Source organism: Pan troglodytes, chromosome 6, assembly GCF_028858775.2.
Source record: "Pan troglodytes isolate AG18354 chromosome 6, NHGRI_mPanTro3-v2.0_pri, whole genome shotgun sequence".
Taxonomy (NCBI): Eukaryota; Metazoa; Chordata; class Mammalia; order Primates; family Hominidae; genus Pan; species Pan troglodytes.
The window spans coordinates 169,901,387-169,919,727 of record NC_072404.2 but is presented as its reverse complement, the minus strand read 5'-3'; the positions used below and the strand labels follow the sequence as shown (position 1 = coordinate 169,919,727).

At 52.4% G+C, this 18,341-nt stretch overlaps 1 protein-coding gene across 5 annotated transcripts in view; it reads right to left on the bottom strand.

The window, feature by feature from the left end:
- Positions 1 to 18,341, bottom strand: part of DPP6 (dipeptidyl peptidase like 6) — a 1,137,219-nt gene that overhangs the window by 10,934 nt on the left and 1,107,944 nt on the right. For all 5 annotated transcript variants that reach the window (XM_063813862.1, XM_016956857.4, XM_024357619.3 and 2 more), the window contains 4 exon segments: positions 15,254 to 15,352; positions 10,664 to 10,733; positions 7,239 to 7,433; positions 2,725 to 2,779 (listed from right to left, as the gene is read on the bottom strand). In XM_063813862.1, coding sequence (XP_063669932.1) covers positions 2,725 to 2,779; positions 7,239 to 7,433; positions 10,664 to 10,733; positions 15,254 to 15,352 — 419 coding nt within the window.

Sequence of the window (18,341 nt, the reverse complement as noted above, 5' to 3'; positions counted from 1 at the left end):
GTATGGGTGAGCATGTGTGTGTATGTGTGAGCAGGTGTATGTAATCGTGTGTGAGCATGTGTGTGTATGAGCGTGACAGCATGTGTATGTGTGAGTAGGTGTATGGGTGAGCATGTGTATGTGTGAGCATGTGTGTGAGAGCAGGTGTATGGGTGAGCGTGTGTGAATGTGTGAGCATTGTGTGGGTGAGCATGTGTGTGTATGTGTGAGCGTGTGAGAGCATTTGAGTGAGCATGTGTGTGAATGTGTGAGCATGTATATGGGTGAGCATGTGTGTGTATGTGTGAGCATATGTATGTGAGAGCATGTGTATGGGTGAGCAGGTGTATGGGTGAGCATGTGTGCGAATGTGTGAGCATGTGTGTGTATGTGTGAGCATGTGTGTGAGAGCAGGTGTATGGGTGAGCGTGTGTGTGAGCATTGTGTGGGTGAGCATGTGTGTGTATGTGTGAGCGTGTATGTGAGAGCATTTGAGTGAGCATGTGTGTGAATGTGTAAGCATGTGTATGGGTGAGCATGTGTGTGTATGTGTGAGCATATGTATGTGAGAGCATGTGTATGGGTGAGCAGGTGTATGGGTGAGGTGTATGGGTGAGCATGTGTGTGAATGTGTGAGCATGTGTGTGTGAGCATGTGTATGGGTGAGCATCCATGTGCATGTGAGTCTGTGAGCATGCGTGTTGGGAGCATGGAGTGTAGAGAACCCAGGTACCTGACTGAGACCGTGAAGCGCAGGTCATGCCAAACTCCCCCAAGATCAACCATTTATGACCTGCACGATCGTTCCGGTGTGTTCCTTTAATAGGGCAGGGGCACCTTGTCTAATGACAATGAAAGAAGATTTTCATTTTCTGACAAATAATATTTATTGTCAGTGAACTCCACACGTCCTTGTCATTCTTCGTTTTCTTTAAATCTCATTTTCCTGCAGGGCCACGCGGCCTGCTCTGGTTTAAATGAGAGACAGGCAATCTTCTGCAGGGGGGATTTTCGGTGTCGGGGGGGGAAACTGCAGAACATAACGCACAGATGCCCCCTTGCTTTCCAGGTCACCTCTGGGTGCAGGGTGGCTGCTGCTCCCCTGGGCTCTGTGTCCCAGGTCCTGCGATGCCTGACAAAGGCTGCAGCCAGATCAGTGGGGCACATGCGAGGAGGAAACAGAATGGACAGGCCGCAACATGCCAAGCCACTAAAAGGATTGACGCTTTATTCTTCAGAGGAGAAATACCACTGTGGGGTCTACGGACCTCTATCTAAGGCTTGTTAAAACAAAACAGAGATGCTTATGCTCTGGAAAGACGCCCAGGATCCACTGGGCAGAATGGCAAAGGAAAGATCCCCAGCATGGAGCTCAGACAGATGTCCTCGGTGGAGCTGAGTGTGGGGGTACAGGGTGTGGGGGTGCATCAGTTGTGCTCTGACAGGTGCACAGGGTCCCCTTTCCCTTTGGCACCTCGGCTGCCTGTGCTTCTGGACCAACTGCCTGTTGAGAAAGCCTCTCTGTGTCCAGAAGTGAACTATGAAAGGCCCTGAGTGGATGGACTATATGCAAGGCACAGGAAGGAGGCCAAGCCCTCAGGAGTGGCATCCATGTGCATTTGGGGCAGAGTGACGACTGGAAAAGACTGACCACGGCCCAGGCTCCCTGCCTTTCAGCTGCCAGTCTGCTGGGAAGTCACTTCCATGAGGGTGGGGAGAGGTGATGGCTATTGACACCCAAGTTACACCTACCAATGACCCAGTGGCTTCGGGCCTCACAGGCAGTGAGTGGACATCTAGGCACCGGAATGCACCTCTAGGGCTCTGTGCCTGGGCTCTGAACAAGGAGAGAAGCCGCCGGCCCTCCTCCTGACCGCTTCACCTCCAGCAGGTAAGGAGGAGCTGTGGGAGGGCTCCTGCATCCCCTGCTTCCGGGAGCAGCCCACAGGGCAGGGCCGGGTCTCCAGTGCATGCTGGGCTCTGAGGTTTTGGAGGCGATGACGTAAGAGGCACTGTGCTGATTACTTGTCCAAGCCTTCACCTGCGGGGGTGTCACAGCAAGGCCTCCTCTGCAGGGCCTGTGCTGAGGGTCACTCCCAGAGGGAAGATGGGTCTATACCGACCCATCTGTGTGCTGGCCTTCTTGAGATCAAGAGGCCCCAGGTCTAGGCTAAGGAGAATGAGGGGTCATGTACCAGGGCCATAGTAGGTGGTGGTGCAGGGACCTAACTCCAAACCGTGGGCCTCAGCTACAGCTGAGCTGTCCCAGGCTACAGCCTTCTGACAAGGGCCACCAGATGGGAGCGGCTCTGGTTTGAGAGTTCACTGCGTGATCCTCCCCACACCTGTGCTTCCGTCTAAGTAGACATGGTAATTAACGTTGTTACGCCACATCGAGTTATCCAGAAATAGATTCCTGCTTTGCTTCTTTCCTGGCTACCATGCCAAGAGCTACAGCAGATGGATGGGAGAAAAGTCATTAGGAATGTATTAGAGCTCTCCTGCGGGGACTTGGCTTCCCTTCTCTTTCCTTCCAGATAATGTAAAAAGAAACTTAGAAAAATGAGCTGATCAAATGAAACCTCCCACGGCTGGAATCACTAAGCACCCAGGCTCTTGATTTTAAAAAATTACTTGCTCACCAGCAGACCACAGACGTTCTCAATAAATCAGGATTAGACGTGGGTAATGGTGCAGGCCACACTGGAACTGAGGGGTTTTCAGACCAGGGTGGCGCAGACTCACCTTCCCAAACACGGCCACACGCGTCCTGTCAATGTACTGCTCCTTCAGCATCGTCCTGTGAGGTCGAGGAGGGGAAAGAGGGTTCAGTGCACATCTGCTGGCACTTTGTCTTCCTGTAGCCCAGAGCCATGTTTTCCATCCATTTCAAGGATGAAAACCCCTCTTCAAATAAAAAGCAACCTTAGCATTCCAATATAATCATTTATTGCTTTTATTTATTTAGTGCCAAGTCAGCATGTTCACGTTAAAACCTCAAAGCACCCTTGCAATAACTCTGTAGCACTTCCAGGTATAGAAGCTTCTCGACTGCGAGCCATTAATCCACAGCCGCAGAGCCCCTTCTGGGAGACGCAGCCCCTGTTGCATGGGGTCCATCTGCTGCTATTGAGCCCCCACCCAGAGCCTGTGACTCCAAGCACGCGGGCTCTGGGATGAGCCTTAGGGGTTGGCAGGAATCTGTGGAGCTCTCGTTCTATGCTTCTGGGCTCAGAGTCAAGCCAGTGAGACCCCATCCCACCTGCACAGCCTTCTGTTCCCAATTCCTGGGAGGAGGCCCCTGTCTTGTACCTGTTTGGCCACAGAGGGATTCTTCCCATGAGCTTCCTGCTACGGCCCAGCCTTGGCAGCAGCCGCTTGGTGCTCTGGGCCTCAGTGCTCTGGGCCAGTGCTGCCTGGGTCCCTGCCTCACCCTTGCTGGGACCTTGCCCCACACTGTGGTCTTCTGCTTCCCCCACGAAGTGGCTGGGGTCCTTCCGGTTTCTGGACCTCAACCAGCAGCAGGACGCCTGCAGGCTGTGGGCTTGTTGCTTGTTAGATGGAAATTATTGTCTGTCTGGATTTTACCTCAAGCCAAGCCATAATGTCAAGTGTGGAGTTAGAGATATTTTTAGACATTTTCTAGTAAAGAGGAGAAAATATAATTTCTTTTCTCAACCCTTATGAGTTCCTGGTCGAGACACTGTCACTGTCCTGAAAATGAAAGTCAGATGAACAAGAGGAAAACCGGAAGAGATTTCCTGGCGTGCGCTGTGCCCTCCACGTGGCGGGGGCCTCAGTTCCAGTGCCTCTCAAGGCAGTGGTGTAGGGGCCCTGTTTACACAGTATTTTAACAAAGAGCCATAACTCTCAGCATAGTGACCAGGCAAAGGAGAGAGCAGCTCCAGTCTTTTATTTATTTATGGTTTTCTTTTTGAGATGGAGTTTGGCTCATTGCCCAGGCTGGAGTGCAGTGGCGCGATCGTGGCTCACCGCAACCTCTGCCTCCCAGGTTCAAGCGATCCTCCTGCCTCAGCCTCCTGAGTAGCTGGGATTACACCTGGCTGATTTTTGTGTTTTTTTAATAGAGATGGTTTCACCATGTTGGCCAGCTGGTCTTGATTGAACTCCTGGCCTCAGGTGATCCGCCCACCTGGGCCTCCCAAAGTGCTGGGATTACAGGCGTGAGCCACCATGCCCAGCCCCCAGTCTTTTAAAAGGAGGGAACCTGTGAGAAGGCAATGCAATCTGCCCCCAGAGTCCCTGGCAACGGCTGGGGCCCTCTCTGGGCTGATGAGCAGGTGCTGTCCCCAGGAAGGAAGGATGGATGTCCTGGCGTCTGGCAAATAGGGGCAGAGGCAGAGAGTCCCTGTGTTTTCAGTGTCTTTCACTTAGCAGGTCTCAATATTTTGGGGATAACTATTTTGGCTTCCTCCACTAGCTACGTGAACAAATGAATAAATAAAAATGAGGCATTTCTGCTGCTCCTTAGCACATGGCCCAGGGTGTCTGTGTGTGTACACATGAGCACATAGGACCCAAAAGAAAAAATCGTGAAGAAAATCCCAAGTTGAGCCCAGAGACAACCTGTCTCTAGGAGACAGGAGCCCACCGGCCCTAGTCGGGTTTACACAGCTGCCCGCCACCTTCCACAGGGGTGGGACGAGCTCCCTTCCACAGCTCATCTCAGCTGCTCGTGGGAGGCTGGCCTGTGGGCTCCTCGGTGAGGATACGGTGGTGGTGGTGGACGGGGGACCTGTGGGAGTGGGAGGAGTCAGGCTAATGTGTCAGCCTCCTGATTTTAGGTTTCTGATCAAATTAGGCTATTTCTTTCTGATGAATGAAAATGCAGACCTCGTTCCTAGGGAGAGCTGAGGGAGGCTTTCTATGGCTTGGCGCCGTTGGGCATCAGCTTCCTAAGAAAGTCTGTGCTTTGGCAACGGCTCTAAGCTTTGCCGTAGTCCACACGCTCCCATTCTTTGAGCTTCGGTGGTTTAGGAGTTGGCATTATTGACTCTTTCCAGAACAGGTTCTGCCTTGTTTTGGAACAGATGGTTGGGCCCATTCCTTCTTTTTAGGGCACGACGTGTGTGTGTGTGAAACACCTTTGCCCTCTAATTCCTGTGCTCTTTGGGGAAGATGCCAGGCAGAGCCAAGTGTCAAAGGGGAGCCTGAGGGTGCTGCGACCTTCCCCTGGGCCTGCCCTTGATGGCGGGGAGGCCCCGGGCTTCCAAACCTCCCTGGGAGGAGATAGAGCAGGTGGGGTGAGGAAAGAGCAGGAGATGGCAGAGGAAGCCACACACAAATGGAAAAGACCCAAAGGAGGAGGTCCGGGAAGCCAGGAGAGCCCTCGTGCCCCCACCCAGGAAGCCAGGCCCACTCCACTCCAGAGCGCAGCCTGGGCCGGCTTCCGTGTCCTCGGAGTCCTCTGTGGCTGGCACTGCCCGCTGCTGACCCAGCAGCCACCCACCCATCCTCCTTCCACACTGAACCCCAGCGTTCCCTTGTCACCCCACGTCCTCTGCTCAGCGGCTGGCCCCACACTGGTGTCAGACAGACACACTTGGTTTCTGGGGGGCTGCCTGCACCTGTCTCACTGGTGGCAGGTTCTGGAATGGGCAGGGGAGGGCCAGGGAGATGGAAGGAGAGGTTTACTGTCTGCTTGTGGGGAGACTTTCCTTTCCTTTCTGGAAGTTTCTGAAAGTGGTTTCCTCCCCAAACTGCTGGAGGTAGATGACGAAGCATGGAGCCAGGTGCTACTGAGGGCCACCCCGTGACTGAGGGCTCGGCTTAGGATGAGACCATTATGGCTGGCTGGGCGGAGAGACGGAGAGAGCCTGGGTCTTTGGTGACATTGTTGGTGTCTGGATTCATCAACCTTGAGACCTGACATCCCTGTGTCTTTTGTAGCCAATATAGTTCCTTATTTGAGAGGTGTGTGTGTGTGTGTGCACGCACACATGTGTTGTTGTAGTCATTGACTTCCAGGCAAAGGTATCCTGGCAGACACTCCTTCCCTGAGTATCTGAGTCCTGAGAGCTCTCCCGCTCCGTATTTCCCACCTGCAACACGGGTTTCTGAAGCAATTGCTTTGTCTGCCATCACCCAGCTCATAGCTCCCGGGAGGAGGAGCGGGGCCATTCATTCACATGCTCATTGTTTTCCATTGAAAGACCATTCACTGAGTACATACCAGGGGCCGTCAATCTTTTTCAAAATGAGGAGAAATGTTTTCAAAGTCAGTTGAGTAAAAATTTCCAAATGCACAAAGCACCCTGGTATAATAGGTACAGAGATGCCAGGTCCAGTCAATAAACATGTACTGAGCTGGGCTCTGTGCTCCACCCTCCCTGTGTGCCCGGGCCCAGCCTCATGCTCCCTGCCCATAACGGTGATGATCATGGTCGCGGCGGGGGTCCCTGGTAGATGTGCTTCTCCCTGCCTTCTTGTCATTCTCAGAACCCAAGTCCACAGTCCGTTGAGTTGTTCCTGCAGCATCTCTAAGGGGTGAAGTTAGAGTAAGTGCTGCAGTCCTCTGTGCCATCAGACTGTGAAAACTGCTTCTACAAAATGAGCCTGAAGGCCAGCTGCAGCCTGGCGCAGTGTCTTGATGTCTTTTATTTATTTCCAGTGCGACAATAAGATTCAATAAGTCATTTGGAGCATCTGCCCCTTGGTGCTAAGCCTCCTTTTGTTTCTGTGATGTCGGTTGCTCTTGCTGAGTCAGTGATAGGGATGCACAGGAATGACAGAACAAAAGCCTGCCCTTCCTCAGAGCCGGGGAGGGCATTCTGGCCCCACCTGGATGTGCACGGAGGTCCTGCTCTCAGTAACGAGGGTGACCCATTTCCACGGATCCAGCCCCATTCATATTCCTTCCCTTTTTCTGTCCTTCCTTCCTGATCTCTTCTCTCCTCCCCTTGGGATAAATGGCAAAGACATGCGTGGACACTGGCCCGGGTCAGTGACCACAGCGCAGAAAAGCCAAGCCAACCCAACCGGCAATTTCTATCCCCTTGTTTTAGTCAACTCAACAATCTACCCTGCAGTGGGAAAACTAGTTATAAATGTCCCTAGGAGAAGATTCCTAAGTTTCCTTTGAAACTTCTTGGGAATGGCCAGGAGATTTTAGGTAAGAGCAAATTGCATGCAAAATGTGTGCATGGGGAAAAAGCATTCCCGCACTGTGACTGCGGTGCTGCCCCCATGAGGAGCCCCGTCCCCTCCCGGCCTCTCCTGCTTCCTGGGCGGGTGCTCACCGCACGGCCTCCATCTGGTCCTTCTCCTCCAGCAAGCCCAGCCGCCGCCTCACTTCGTGCAGGAGCTTGGTCCCTTGGAAGCCGCTGCCACGGCCGTCACACTTTACCACCACCGCGCCGTGGCTGCTCACCATCACCGTCTCCCAGCTCACCTCGAACTTCTCAGCCACACTCTGGCTGCCCGGGGTGCCATCCCTGGAAAGAGAATCCCGGGCTCAGCAGGCCTGCTGCGTGGTGGGTGGCGGCTGGTCTAGCAGCTGCCACGTCAGATGACCCCCGTAAGGGATTTTACCCGTGACCCGGCTGCCACACGCTCAACTCCATACCCCAGATTCTGCTGCCCCGGGCAGGTGAGCCAGGTGTTATCCACACCCCATAAAGTGAGGAGGAAGAGGAGACCTCCAAGAGCCTAGGGCACCCAGGGCCATCCCTACACACACCGGTGCTGTCTGGGACGGCCACCAAAAAGCATCTATTTGGTGAGGGAAACAATACAAATCCTCCCACCTTCTCCCTGTGGGGACTTTCCCTACACGGCAAGAAGGTTTCTCTTTCCTGGGTTCTAGATGTCCCAGGCTGTGCCCCCTCAGTACCCATCACAAGTGACAAGGCCACGCTGACTCTAGCCACATCCCTGGCTTGAAGACGTGGTCTGTCTCTTGTTAAGTTGGAAGTAACAGCAAACCCGCCATATGGGTGGCCTTTCTCCCTCCCTCTGCTCGGGAGTCAAGGAGCCATTGGCTCTGGGCAGTGTGGCCTCCGACCCGGGCTGGCGGCTCCCACTGTGCTGTCCTCCCAGCTCTTCATTTGCGAGCCCAGCACTGCTGGCTGAAAGGCATCCATGGTGGGGCATTTGGACCATGGGATTCGACCAGTGCCACAAACAGGGCTGTTTTCTTTTTCCTCAAACAGGGCTGTTCCCTCCCTTCCTCCCTCCCTCCCCTCCTTCTTTCCTTCTCTCTCTCTCTTTCTTTTCTTTTCTTCTTTTTTTCTTTTGTTTGAGACAGGGTCTCACTCTGTCGGCCAGGCTGGAGTGCAGTGGCACAATCTTGGTTCACTGCAGCCTTGACCTCTGGGGCTCAAGCAATCATCCCACTTTTGCCTTCCAAATAGCTGAGACCACAGGCATGTGCCACCATGCCTGGCTAATTAAAAGAAAAATCTGTTAATCTGTAGAGATGGGGTCTTGCTATGTTGCCCAGGCTGGGAACAGGGCCATTTTCTATGCAGGACTGGTTGTTCCTCATTGACCAGCATACTTATGGGTGTGGGGAAGTTTTTAAGTGATTTTCCCTCTTGCCGGGAAAAAGATGGACAGGAGAGAAAGTCAGCCCCAGGTCCAGCCTGCCTCCCTGGAACAGCAGGGAGCAGTGCCCCTCCTGAGAGTGGCTCCAGCCAGGTGACTGCTTCCACCACCGGCACTCTCCCAGCTGTCCGCCAAGGGCTGAGGAGTGGGGTGGGGGCAGGAGGAGCGGGCCAGGAGCGGCGCGCTGGAGTGCCGCATGCTTAGGGTCCTGGTCAGTCATGGCGCTGCTCTATGTCGAGTGTGCATTTGTTTTCTTTTGGATTTTTTTAATCTGAAGCAGGGGCTCAGGGACTCCAGATCTCCTTGCTATCACATTTGATGTCACAGCGAGAAACAAACAAAAAGACACAGCCTCCAAGGCAAGCTAGCAAGGCCAGAGTGAGTGTGCACCCAGGGGGTGGGGTTGCCTGGCCGGTCCCGTCCGAGCTCAGCAGAGCTCAGCTGTCTCCACCGGGCACGACCACTTTTACCTCTGAAGGGAAAGTGAATTGTTTTGTAAACTGAAATGCTTTTGGGGATTTCCTTTAAGATCACTGAAGAAACCAGTGTGCAGGGGAAGAAAGCTGGTTTGGAAGTTGTTAGCATCCTGGAGAAAGTGGGGAAAATCTGGTTTAGTAAGAGAAAGGAGGCAGGAAACGTGTGTGGTGTGTGTGCACACGTGTGGGGTGTGTGGGTGTGTGGGTCTGTGGGTGTGGGTGTGTATAGATGTGTGCATGTGTGTATACACATACATGTGCATATGGGTGTGCGTGTGTGCTGCATGTGGATGCGTATGCACACGTATGTGTGTGCATGTGTGTGTATGTGTGCATGTGGGTATGCATGTGTGTGTTTATGCAGGTGCTTGTGTGCATGTGTGTGCATGTGTGCACATGTGGGTGTGTGCATGTGTGTGCGCCTATGTGTGTGGGTGCATGTGTGTGCATGTGTGTGCCTGTGGGTGTGTGTGCATGTGGGTATGCATATGTGTGTGTTTATGTATGCAGGTGCGTGTGTGCATGTGTGTGTGGATGCATGTGTGCACATGTGGGTGGGTGTGCATGTGCATGTGCCTGTGTGTGGGTGCGTGTGTCTGCATGTGGGTGAGTGTGCATGCGTGGCTGCTGGGAAAGTGTGAAAGCAGTCCAGATATTAAGGAAAGTGGGTTAATTGCAAAACGGAATCAGCTATTGGAATCTGTGCCCTGGGGCGTTTCTATAATGGAACCTTTTTGCTATTTAGGGACTCAGCCCTCAGGAAGGGAGCAGGGCAAGACACCAGGGTTAATCAGAGCTCCATCAGGTGCCAGCGTTTACTCAGGGGGTCGTTGCACTGGCATCCTTAACACAGCCCAGCATAGGCCTCTGCTTCAGCCGGCTCTCCCAGGCTACAAGGGGTGCCGGAGTTTCTCCTGCTCCGTGGTCTTGAAAGGACAGACAAGGAGGTGCATTGGGGCATTTGCTCAACGGTCCAGGTGGCCCCCTCTGCACTGCCTCCCCGTGCGGTGTCAGCGCGTGGACATCACCTAGACTCAGGGCTGTCAGGCAACATTTGAACCTATGCACAGGGCACTGGGCCGGCTCCTAGCACTGAGTTCCCTAATCAGACCGAACACCTTCAAGGCATTTACAGAGCACAAAAAGTTGTTCTCAAAACCCAAACCAGAGGCTTTATTAATTAATATAAGAAAGAGCTGAAAAAATTCTTTGCTGGTGAAAAAAGGGCATTCAGGGCAGTGGCCAGAAATGCCAGCCAGTGAGACCCACGGGCTCAGGGTGCGGGTCCCAGGCTCCAGCCATCTTGTGTCTCTGTGTCTTGGGACCTGTCCCCTGCCAGCCTCCGGTGAGCCTGTCATGCAAAATGCCACTACGATGATCCCAGCAGCCTCACTTTATGGTCACAGAACCTGAGGCAGCCTGGGGAGAGGCGGTGGGTACACAGCACCCACTTTCCTTTAACCTCTGGGTGTCTCCAAGATTCCTAAAGAACCTGACATTGGGCTAAACGATCTTATGTTTTCAGTTTGCAACAATATCATTTCTCCTGCTTATCTTTTCTTAAGAGTTCAATATTCCTTTATCATGGGTGTCACGGAGCCCCAGAGCGAGCACCAGGGAAAGACAGATGTGATGATACTTACACCACCAGGAGCAGAGGGTAGTGGGTGGTGTCGGTGAAGGTTGCTGGCTTCAGTATCTGCATGGGCAGGTCTGGGGAGAAGCAGAGCACAGCACAGGTTAGGGGGCAACGCTGGCCACGGGGTATCGGGCATGCCCTTGGGTGACCGTGGGGGTGAGGGTGCTCTGGGTGGGGCCTGAGGGGAAGTCCACAGACAGAGACTGGCCCAGGGTTTTCATCCTGAGGACTCTGGCCTGCTGCGCGGCCTTGGGCAAGTCACCCAACCTGTGTGAAGCTTCATTTCTCTGAAGCTTCCATTCAGTCTTGCATATGGGAGTGCACTGAATGCACGGAAGACTCGATGGCCCGGGCACTCGCTAGCAGCAGAATTTCAGGCAGGGAAATATGGTGCCCTGAGAGCAGGAGGGCTGCCTGCAGCAACAAAGGCATCTCTCAGCATCTGATCGGGGATGCTGGGGATGGATATTTGGGAGCAGGGAGGCAGGGAGAGGAAGAGACAGAGGGTCAGGGGAGACAGAGGGCCGCCTAGAGGGGAGAGGGTGCCGGCCCATGGCAGTGCCTCTGTGCAGAGCCAGGTGGATCTGTGGGTCTTGCTGTTGGCAGGTTTGTGCTGGGTGGCTCTGCTGCAGCCACAGCTAGGGGAAGCCAGGGAAGGATGGTACAGCCCATTGGATCACGTGGCTACCAAGGTCACTGGATCTGGTCCTCAGCAGCATGAAATCCAGTGGGTGAGGGAGAGTGGGTAGGAACCAAACCTCAAAAACCTGCCTCACCAATTTCTTCTGTGCCCCCTACCTTCCAACAAATCTTCCCATCCAAGTTGAATTTATTTATTGATGTTAACTACGACCCAGATTACCAAAGGCACAGCAATTAAATTGGAATTAGCGGCTTTTCAATACAATTACTACACAGATACACTGCAGGCTTGGGCGGCTGGCTGGGCAGCCAGCTCTGACCTGGCGTCTCATTACTGATTCGCGCTGAATGTTAATGGCTTGCAAATTGGCTCAATGGCCCCAGGGACTGGCGGAGAGGCAGGCCTTGGACTTCATCATTTAAATTCCATAAAACATGGTCTGGGCTGCTCCCTGCCACTGATAAGCCCAAGGGCAGACCTTGGAAACTGTGTTCTGACTGGCTGAAAACATTTCAGGGGAGCCCTTCTGGAAGATGTCTATCCTACTTTTCTAAAAAATACAAAATAAAATAAAATAAAGAAAAGCATTAGCCTCTGGTAGCATAAAGTGAAAAAACAAAACCAAGTCAGGTGGGTAGGGCTGACATCTTTCAGATTTCCTGCGATCCCTAAGGGGGTCTTCCTGATGCCGGGCTCATATAGGCGCCCCACATCCTCTCCTGGCATCTGTACCCACCTACCTTTTAAGGAAACCCCCTGCTGGACAGAGTGTGTGGCAAGGGTGGGAAAGCTGGCTTTGTGCTTCGAAAGGTCTTTTCTGCATTTCCTAAGAGGAAGGGATGAGGGTCACACACCAGTGCTGCAGGCTTGGGAAGCGTTACTGGGACAGCAGTGGGTAGAGTGGGCTGGAGGAGGAGGAGGCCAGGCCTAAGGAGCTCAGAAAGGGATCTTGCCAGGGTGACAGTCTGGCCGCCAAGGCTGCGGAGGAGCCTCGAGCTGAGAACAGAGGAGCTTCAGAGACATGCCGGGGCAATGGTCTCTCCATTGGGCTGGGATAACACATACTTTTTTTTTTTTTTTTTTTTTTGAGATGGAGTCTCATTCTGTCACCCAAGCTGGAGTACAGTGGTGCGATCTCGGCTCACTGCAACTTCCGCCTCCTGGGTTCAAGTGATTCTCCTGCCTCAGCCACCCCAGTAGCTGGGATTACAAGTGTGCACCACCACACCCAGCTAACTGTTGTATTTTTAGTAGAGACAGAGTTTCACCATGTTGGCCAGGCTGGTCTTGAACTCCTGACCTCAAGTGATCCGCATGCCTCAGCCTCCCAAAGTGCTGGGATTACAGGCGTGAGCCACCGTGACTGGCCAGTACACACATTTCTTGGCCAAAGCAGCTTGTCACAGCCTCCATTTTTTGTTTGTTTGTTTGTTTTTTGTTTTTTGAGACAAAGTCTCACTCTATTGCCAAGGCTGGAGTGCAGTGGCACGATCTTGGCTCACTGCAACCTCTGCCTTCTAGGTTCAAGTGATTCTCGTGCCTCAGCCTCCCAAGTAACTGGGACTACAGGCACATGCCATCACGCCTGGCTAATTTTTGTATTTTTTGTAGAGATGGGGTTTTACCATGTTGGCCAGGCTTGTCTTGAACTCCTGACCTCAAGTGATCTGCCCTCCTCAGCTTCCCAAAGTAATGGGAATCCAGGCATAAGCCACCATGCCCAGCCCTTGTTTATGGTTTTCTTGAATTTCTCTTCTTCCTCCTCTAGGCTGGGCATGATGGCTGACACCTGTAATCCTGGCACTTTGGGGGACTGAGGCAGGATTGCTTGAGCCCAGTAGTTCAAGACCAGTTTGGGCAACATAGTGAGACCCTGTCTCTACGAAAAAAAAAAAAAAAGAATTAGTTGGGCATGTGGCCTGCCTGTGGTCCCAGCTACTCAGGAGGCTGAGGTGGGAGGATCACTTGAGCTCGGGAGGTCAAGGCTGCAGTAACCCAAGATCGTACCACTGCATTCTAGCCTGGGGGACAGAGTGAGACTCTGTCTCACACACAGACACACACAAAATTATTCTCTTTCTCCTAGACCATTCCCTACTCATTTCGTTCATGCCCCCTTCCCTGGCGTGGTCACCTTCAGGGTATGTTAAGAGAGACAGCCTTTGGACATGTGAGTGTGTTGGGGGCAGGGGTGGGGGTGGGGGCAGGAGCGGATCTGAAGTGCATCAAAATTCCAGAATGTTCTGACTTTCAGAGGTGAATGCAATGTCCAGAAAAGTTGTGATAGAGCATAGCTTCCTGTGGCCAAATGGCGGGGCCAGAAGTTTTTGGCCCGGACCTGTGGTGGGCTGCAGGGAGGGCGTGGTGAGCACAGGCGAGCGAGGGTCCCTGTGCAGGGCCCACACCTGGGCTGTCCTGCAGGCTGGGACTCCAGGGCAGCCTCCAGACCCAGCCACACTGCACTGCACTTGCCCTTGCCTAAGTCCCCTCACGTTGCCCTCTTCTCTGGATTGCACGGTCTCCTCTTGTGAGTCCACCTGATGCTGACTCTAGGGACCATGTTCAAGTCCCACGTTCCATGAGCATTCCCACATGTCCTCAGCCCAGTCTCATGCTCTTCTCTGAACTCTCGTGCTATTTACTTTCTGCTCGACGCAATGCAGCTTTGCAGCACGTACTGTTTGGGGGACCTGTTTTTGTTTCGTGGGGTGAGCCTTGGTACCTGCTCTTGGGAGCTGAGTCTGTTAGGTGATTGTGTCTCCTCTAAGCTGCTGAGCACAAGGGGGCTGCCAGCGAATACCTTAGGCTCCAGGCGACACGCCGCTGTCTCGTGTCAGGGAAGGGCAGACAAAGAGGTTCCAGAGACGGTCTAGGGATGGCAAACGCAAGGTGTGTGGCTCCTCCCCCTGCCCTTTCAGCTCAGTGTTACTTATCAGCCTCAACACGCTTTCCCCCGAGCTCTGGAAACCTTCCCTTTCAACAAAGAGCTCCTGCAGTTACTATCAGTCAGTCGGAGTTTGCACAGGAGGGAAACCCGTTTACAGCCTCAGAGGTGATGGGTAAGTGGTGTCTGCATGAATGACTCAAAGACAGCTTCAAGGTTTGAAGTCTCAGTTATTCGACACCAACCTACCACCAAAAGGCTGCTATGCATAGAGGTGGGGAAGTCTGGAGGGGGACAGAGTTCTGGGGGAAGACAGTGAAATCCGCTGTGGGCATTTTACACTTGGGTTTCCAAGAGTAACGACCTGGTGGGCAGTGAGGACACGGGGCCAGCCGGGTGACTTGGGAGCCATCTGTGCGGAGGTGGGAGTTGAGGCTCCGAGGCTCTGCCTCCCTCCTGGAGCTGTGAGTCCAGGTCCAGCTAATGCTCTGGGGTGTTTAGTGCTTAGCAACGCCTAGCACAGAGTTAGTGCCCAGGAGAACTTACCGAATGACTGGAGGGACAGTTCAAGGAAAGAAGGGCACAGGCAGAGAAAGGCAGAGTGAGAAGCATTTCCTAGGGAGTAATAGCACTCAAACCTCCTCACGTAAACCCTGGCTGCAAGGACGCCCCTCATCAGCCCATAATCCACCAGCTGATGAGGCAGGAAGGACTTCAGATGGCACAGAAAGGGAATTTCCAGAGGGAAGAGGTTTTTCTGGACGGTGTCTTGACACGGTCACCAAAGAAGGAGAGCGTTGGAGTCTGTGGTCTTGCTTTGAAGCAACTGTCAGCCTCTCAGGGAGAGAGATCCTGTGCCCTGCTTTTTTTGGTTTTGTCACCAGAGTGAGCATCTTGGTTCTGAACACAAGACACTCCATGCCAGAGGAGCTGAGGGGCAAAGATACACCCCCGTGCTTGGGGAGCCTTCCTTGCACGGCACCTGCTGCTGATGACTGCACTGTGTCACAGCCCACGTTTTCTTTTTCTTTTTCTTTCTTTTTAGAGGGGAAAAACGTAGTACTTACTGTAATCATCAATCTCAATGTCCCTGTATTCCACTTTAGGCATCTGTCGGTCATTTATGGCCTTCTTGACATGTTCATTTGTTTCTAGGTCAAACATTTCTGAAAGAGAGGAAACAGGGACACGCTGAGATGCAGTGGTCACTCATGGAGGACCTCTGCGGGCCATGGCTTTTCATGTGCGTAACTGCTGCTTTCATCAGCCTCAGAGGTGATTATTATTATTTCTAGTGTACAGACCAAGAAACTGGGCATTAAAAAACACGCTCAAGTTATGCGCTCAAAAGCCTGGACTCAAATCTGGAATTTGGGTGGATTACAGATTCTCCCCACCGTCTTAGGCTTTCTTCTTCCCCCACCAGAGGTTTTTGTTCTCCGTGGCGTCACACGCACAGGTTTTGGTATGATTCTTCCCATGACTGCTGGTTTTAAGAAAACCTACATTACACATCTGTTAGGACAAATGGTTTTCCAAAAATTGTGGCCATAATAACCAGAAAAGGAAAGGTGGGTCGAAACTAGGGTATCATCTTTATTAAATGTTCCCAGAAATAAAATGGATTCCGATCTCTCTCCCAAAACAGAAGATAAGCTGGTCTCTGGAGAGACCTTAACTTCGGTGACTGTATTTGTGGACAGTGGAGTCGTGTGAGCCTCGCTTCACACTGCAGTGGGACTGGCTGTCCTCCCTCCGTGGTAGAGACCAAGGTCAGTTCTGCCCTGTGGTGTGGATGCGCTGGACCTTTGTGTCTCGGCCGCGACAGCACACACATGTCCTTGTTATCTATTTCTTCAGATGCAAAGAAGTCCCCTGAGGAACTCTCCGTTCATGTACTGAAATGGCCATTCTGTTTCATTTCACCATCTGACGTGTCATAAAAACCACCCAACTTCCTTTCTCCCTTCTCACACTAAGCCTACACATGGGGATAACTTGTGGTTCATTGTGAAAGGGAATTTTTCTGCAAGGAACTTTGCCTTTGGCTCGTCAAATCACTTGGAAGCAGCTGCAATTTGTGCATTTGTTTAAAGCGTAAACAAATGATCACAAACAATGCTAGAATGGATGTCCAGTCATCCTCCCATATAACTCCCTTGAAAAAAAAAAAAAAGCTGCTCTGCAGGTGGGCGCTTCTCCGGGGCAGCTGGAGGTCAAATGACCGCCCATAACTAGGAGAATCTGGACGTGTGGCTTTGTGTGGAGAACATGGGGCTGTGGCTTTATTCAAGAACTCTGCCCAGCAGGCCTGGCAACCTTCTGTAGAGGAACAGGGGGAAATGGAAGCTCCCAGCCCTTGTGACGAGTACATAAAATGAAAATGACTTGCAAGTTGCTGGACACATTTGAATATTGAGCTTTGATAAAAAATAAGGGGAGAAATAGTGACGCTAGTTTTCAAACAGGTAGAGTTTTAACAAATCTGATGTTAGACCACCACTGGGAAAGGTTCCGAACACCATGTAGCATGCGAGAAACGTGTCCCTTGCAGGACACGTGTCCCAGCAGGAAACACAGCTACGTCTGCAAGGGGTGTCTGCAGTGGTGAAGTCCAAGGGAAGTCCAAGTAGACTTGACCTTAACTCTGAGACCCAGAGACTTGGCTGCAGAGGTGGCGCACTCTCCCTCACAGGCATGCACGTGAGTTAGGGGAGGTGCACTCCACCCCAAGGGGCCTGCATGCCCCCGCACCAGCTTCACAGCCTCAGCCCATGTTCCTAATGGATGGGCGGCAGCACTCATTGGTGCTGAGTCCAAATGCCCTCAGCCCTTTAATGCAATGCTCCAGGCACACACTCAGGTGAGAGGAGTTGGTTTATGAGACAGTGACTGCATATCATTCATGTTCTATTCACAGTTACAGGAAAGGAAGACTAGCAGGGAGTGCTGCCTGGTAATGAAGAGAACAGCATTTCCCAAGCTCTTTGCTGCCCCAGGGCCTTTGCATGTGCTGCCCTGTGTTTGAAATCTTCCTTGCTAGCTCCTTCTCCTCCATCAACGCAAGCGTTACCTCCTCCAAGAGGGACCTGACCACCCTATCTCAGGCACCTGTCAAGCTCTCTGGATACACTTAACACCAAATGAAAGTTTTGGTCATTTTCCTGGCAGCAAATCCTTCTCCCTACCCCTCGCCAAGGTATCAGTGTTCAGTCCTATCCCAGAGACGAAATGCACTAGTTTTGAGTACCCTGGGTAGATGGGTTTGTGGAAAATCGATTCATATCTTGGAAATTAAGCATCTTTAGATGGTAACGAGTCTGGGTTTCTACCCAAGTCTTTCTCCTTGTTCCCATGTGGCCCCAGGAAACTAAACAGGACTGAGGAGAGGTCCTCCTGAGTGTCTCAGGAAGCTGCAAAGGTCTCCAGGGCTCAGATCTCTTGAACGGTAAGAGTTGGAAAAACCGAGGCCAGACTATCAACCAGTGTTTCCCACACAGCTCAGACCCGAGGACCCAAAGCAAACTGCATTAAATTGATGGAAAAGTTTCTGGTGTTTAGAAATTGATGGAAAAGTTTCTGGTGTTTAGAAGTTGATGGAAAAATTTCTGGTGTTTAGAAGTTGATGGAAAATTTTCTGATGTTTAGGAGACTAATGATGCGCCTAAGTTAATTCACTCGACTCTGGGACTATGAGGCAGTTCATCCACACGCTCCAAACTCCAGCTTATTGTAGGAGACCAGTGCCTCGATCTCACGAGGTCATCTCGACGCCTCAGCTGTAACCCTTGGAGAACCTGTGGTCTCTGCTCCTCTGCCTGCTGACATGATCATCCCAGGTGCAAAACAGGTGAGGAACTTGGGGTGTGCAAATGTGGGTCAAATGATGGAAGTGACAACCCATGAAGATCAGGGGAACTCGCAGGAGCAAAGGTAGAAAGACCCTACCAATGAGAACAGAGATGGGCTTCTTGCTATCAGTTAGCTTCTGCTTCTGGGTCCCAGAAAGGGCTTCAGCTGCGGGGGGGGGGGGGGGGGGGTTCTGCTGGTGGCAAGAGCCTGTCTGGATGGCTAAATCTCAAACTGAGAGAAAATGGGGGCAGACCCTCTTACAGCTGGTTAAAGTACGCTCTTGTCTCCATATATACGCATGTG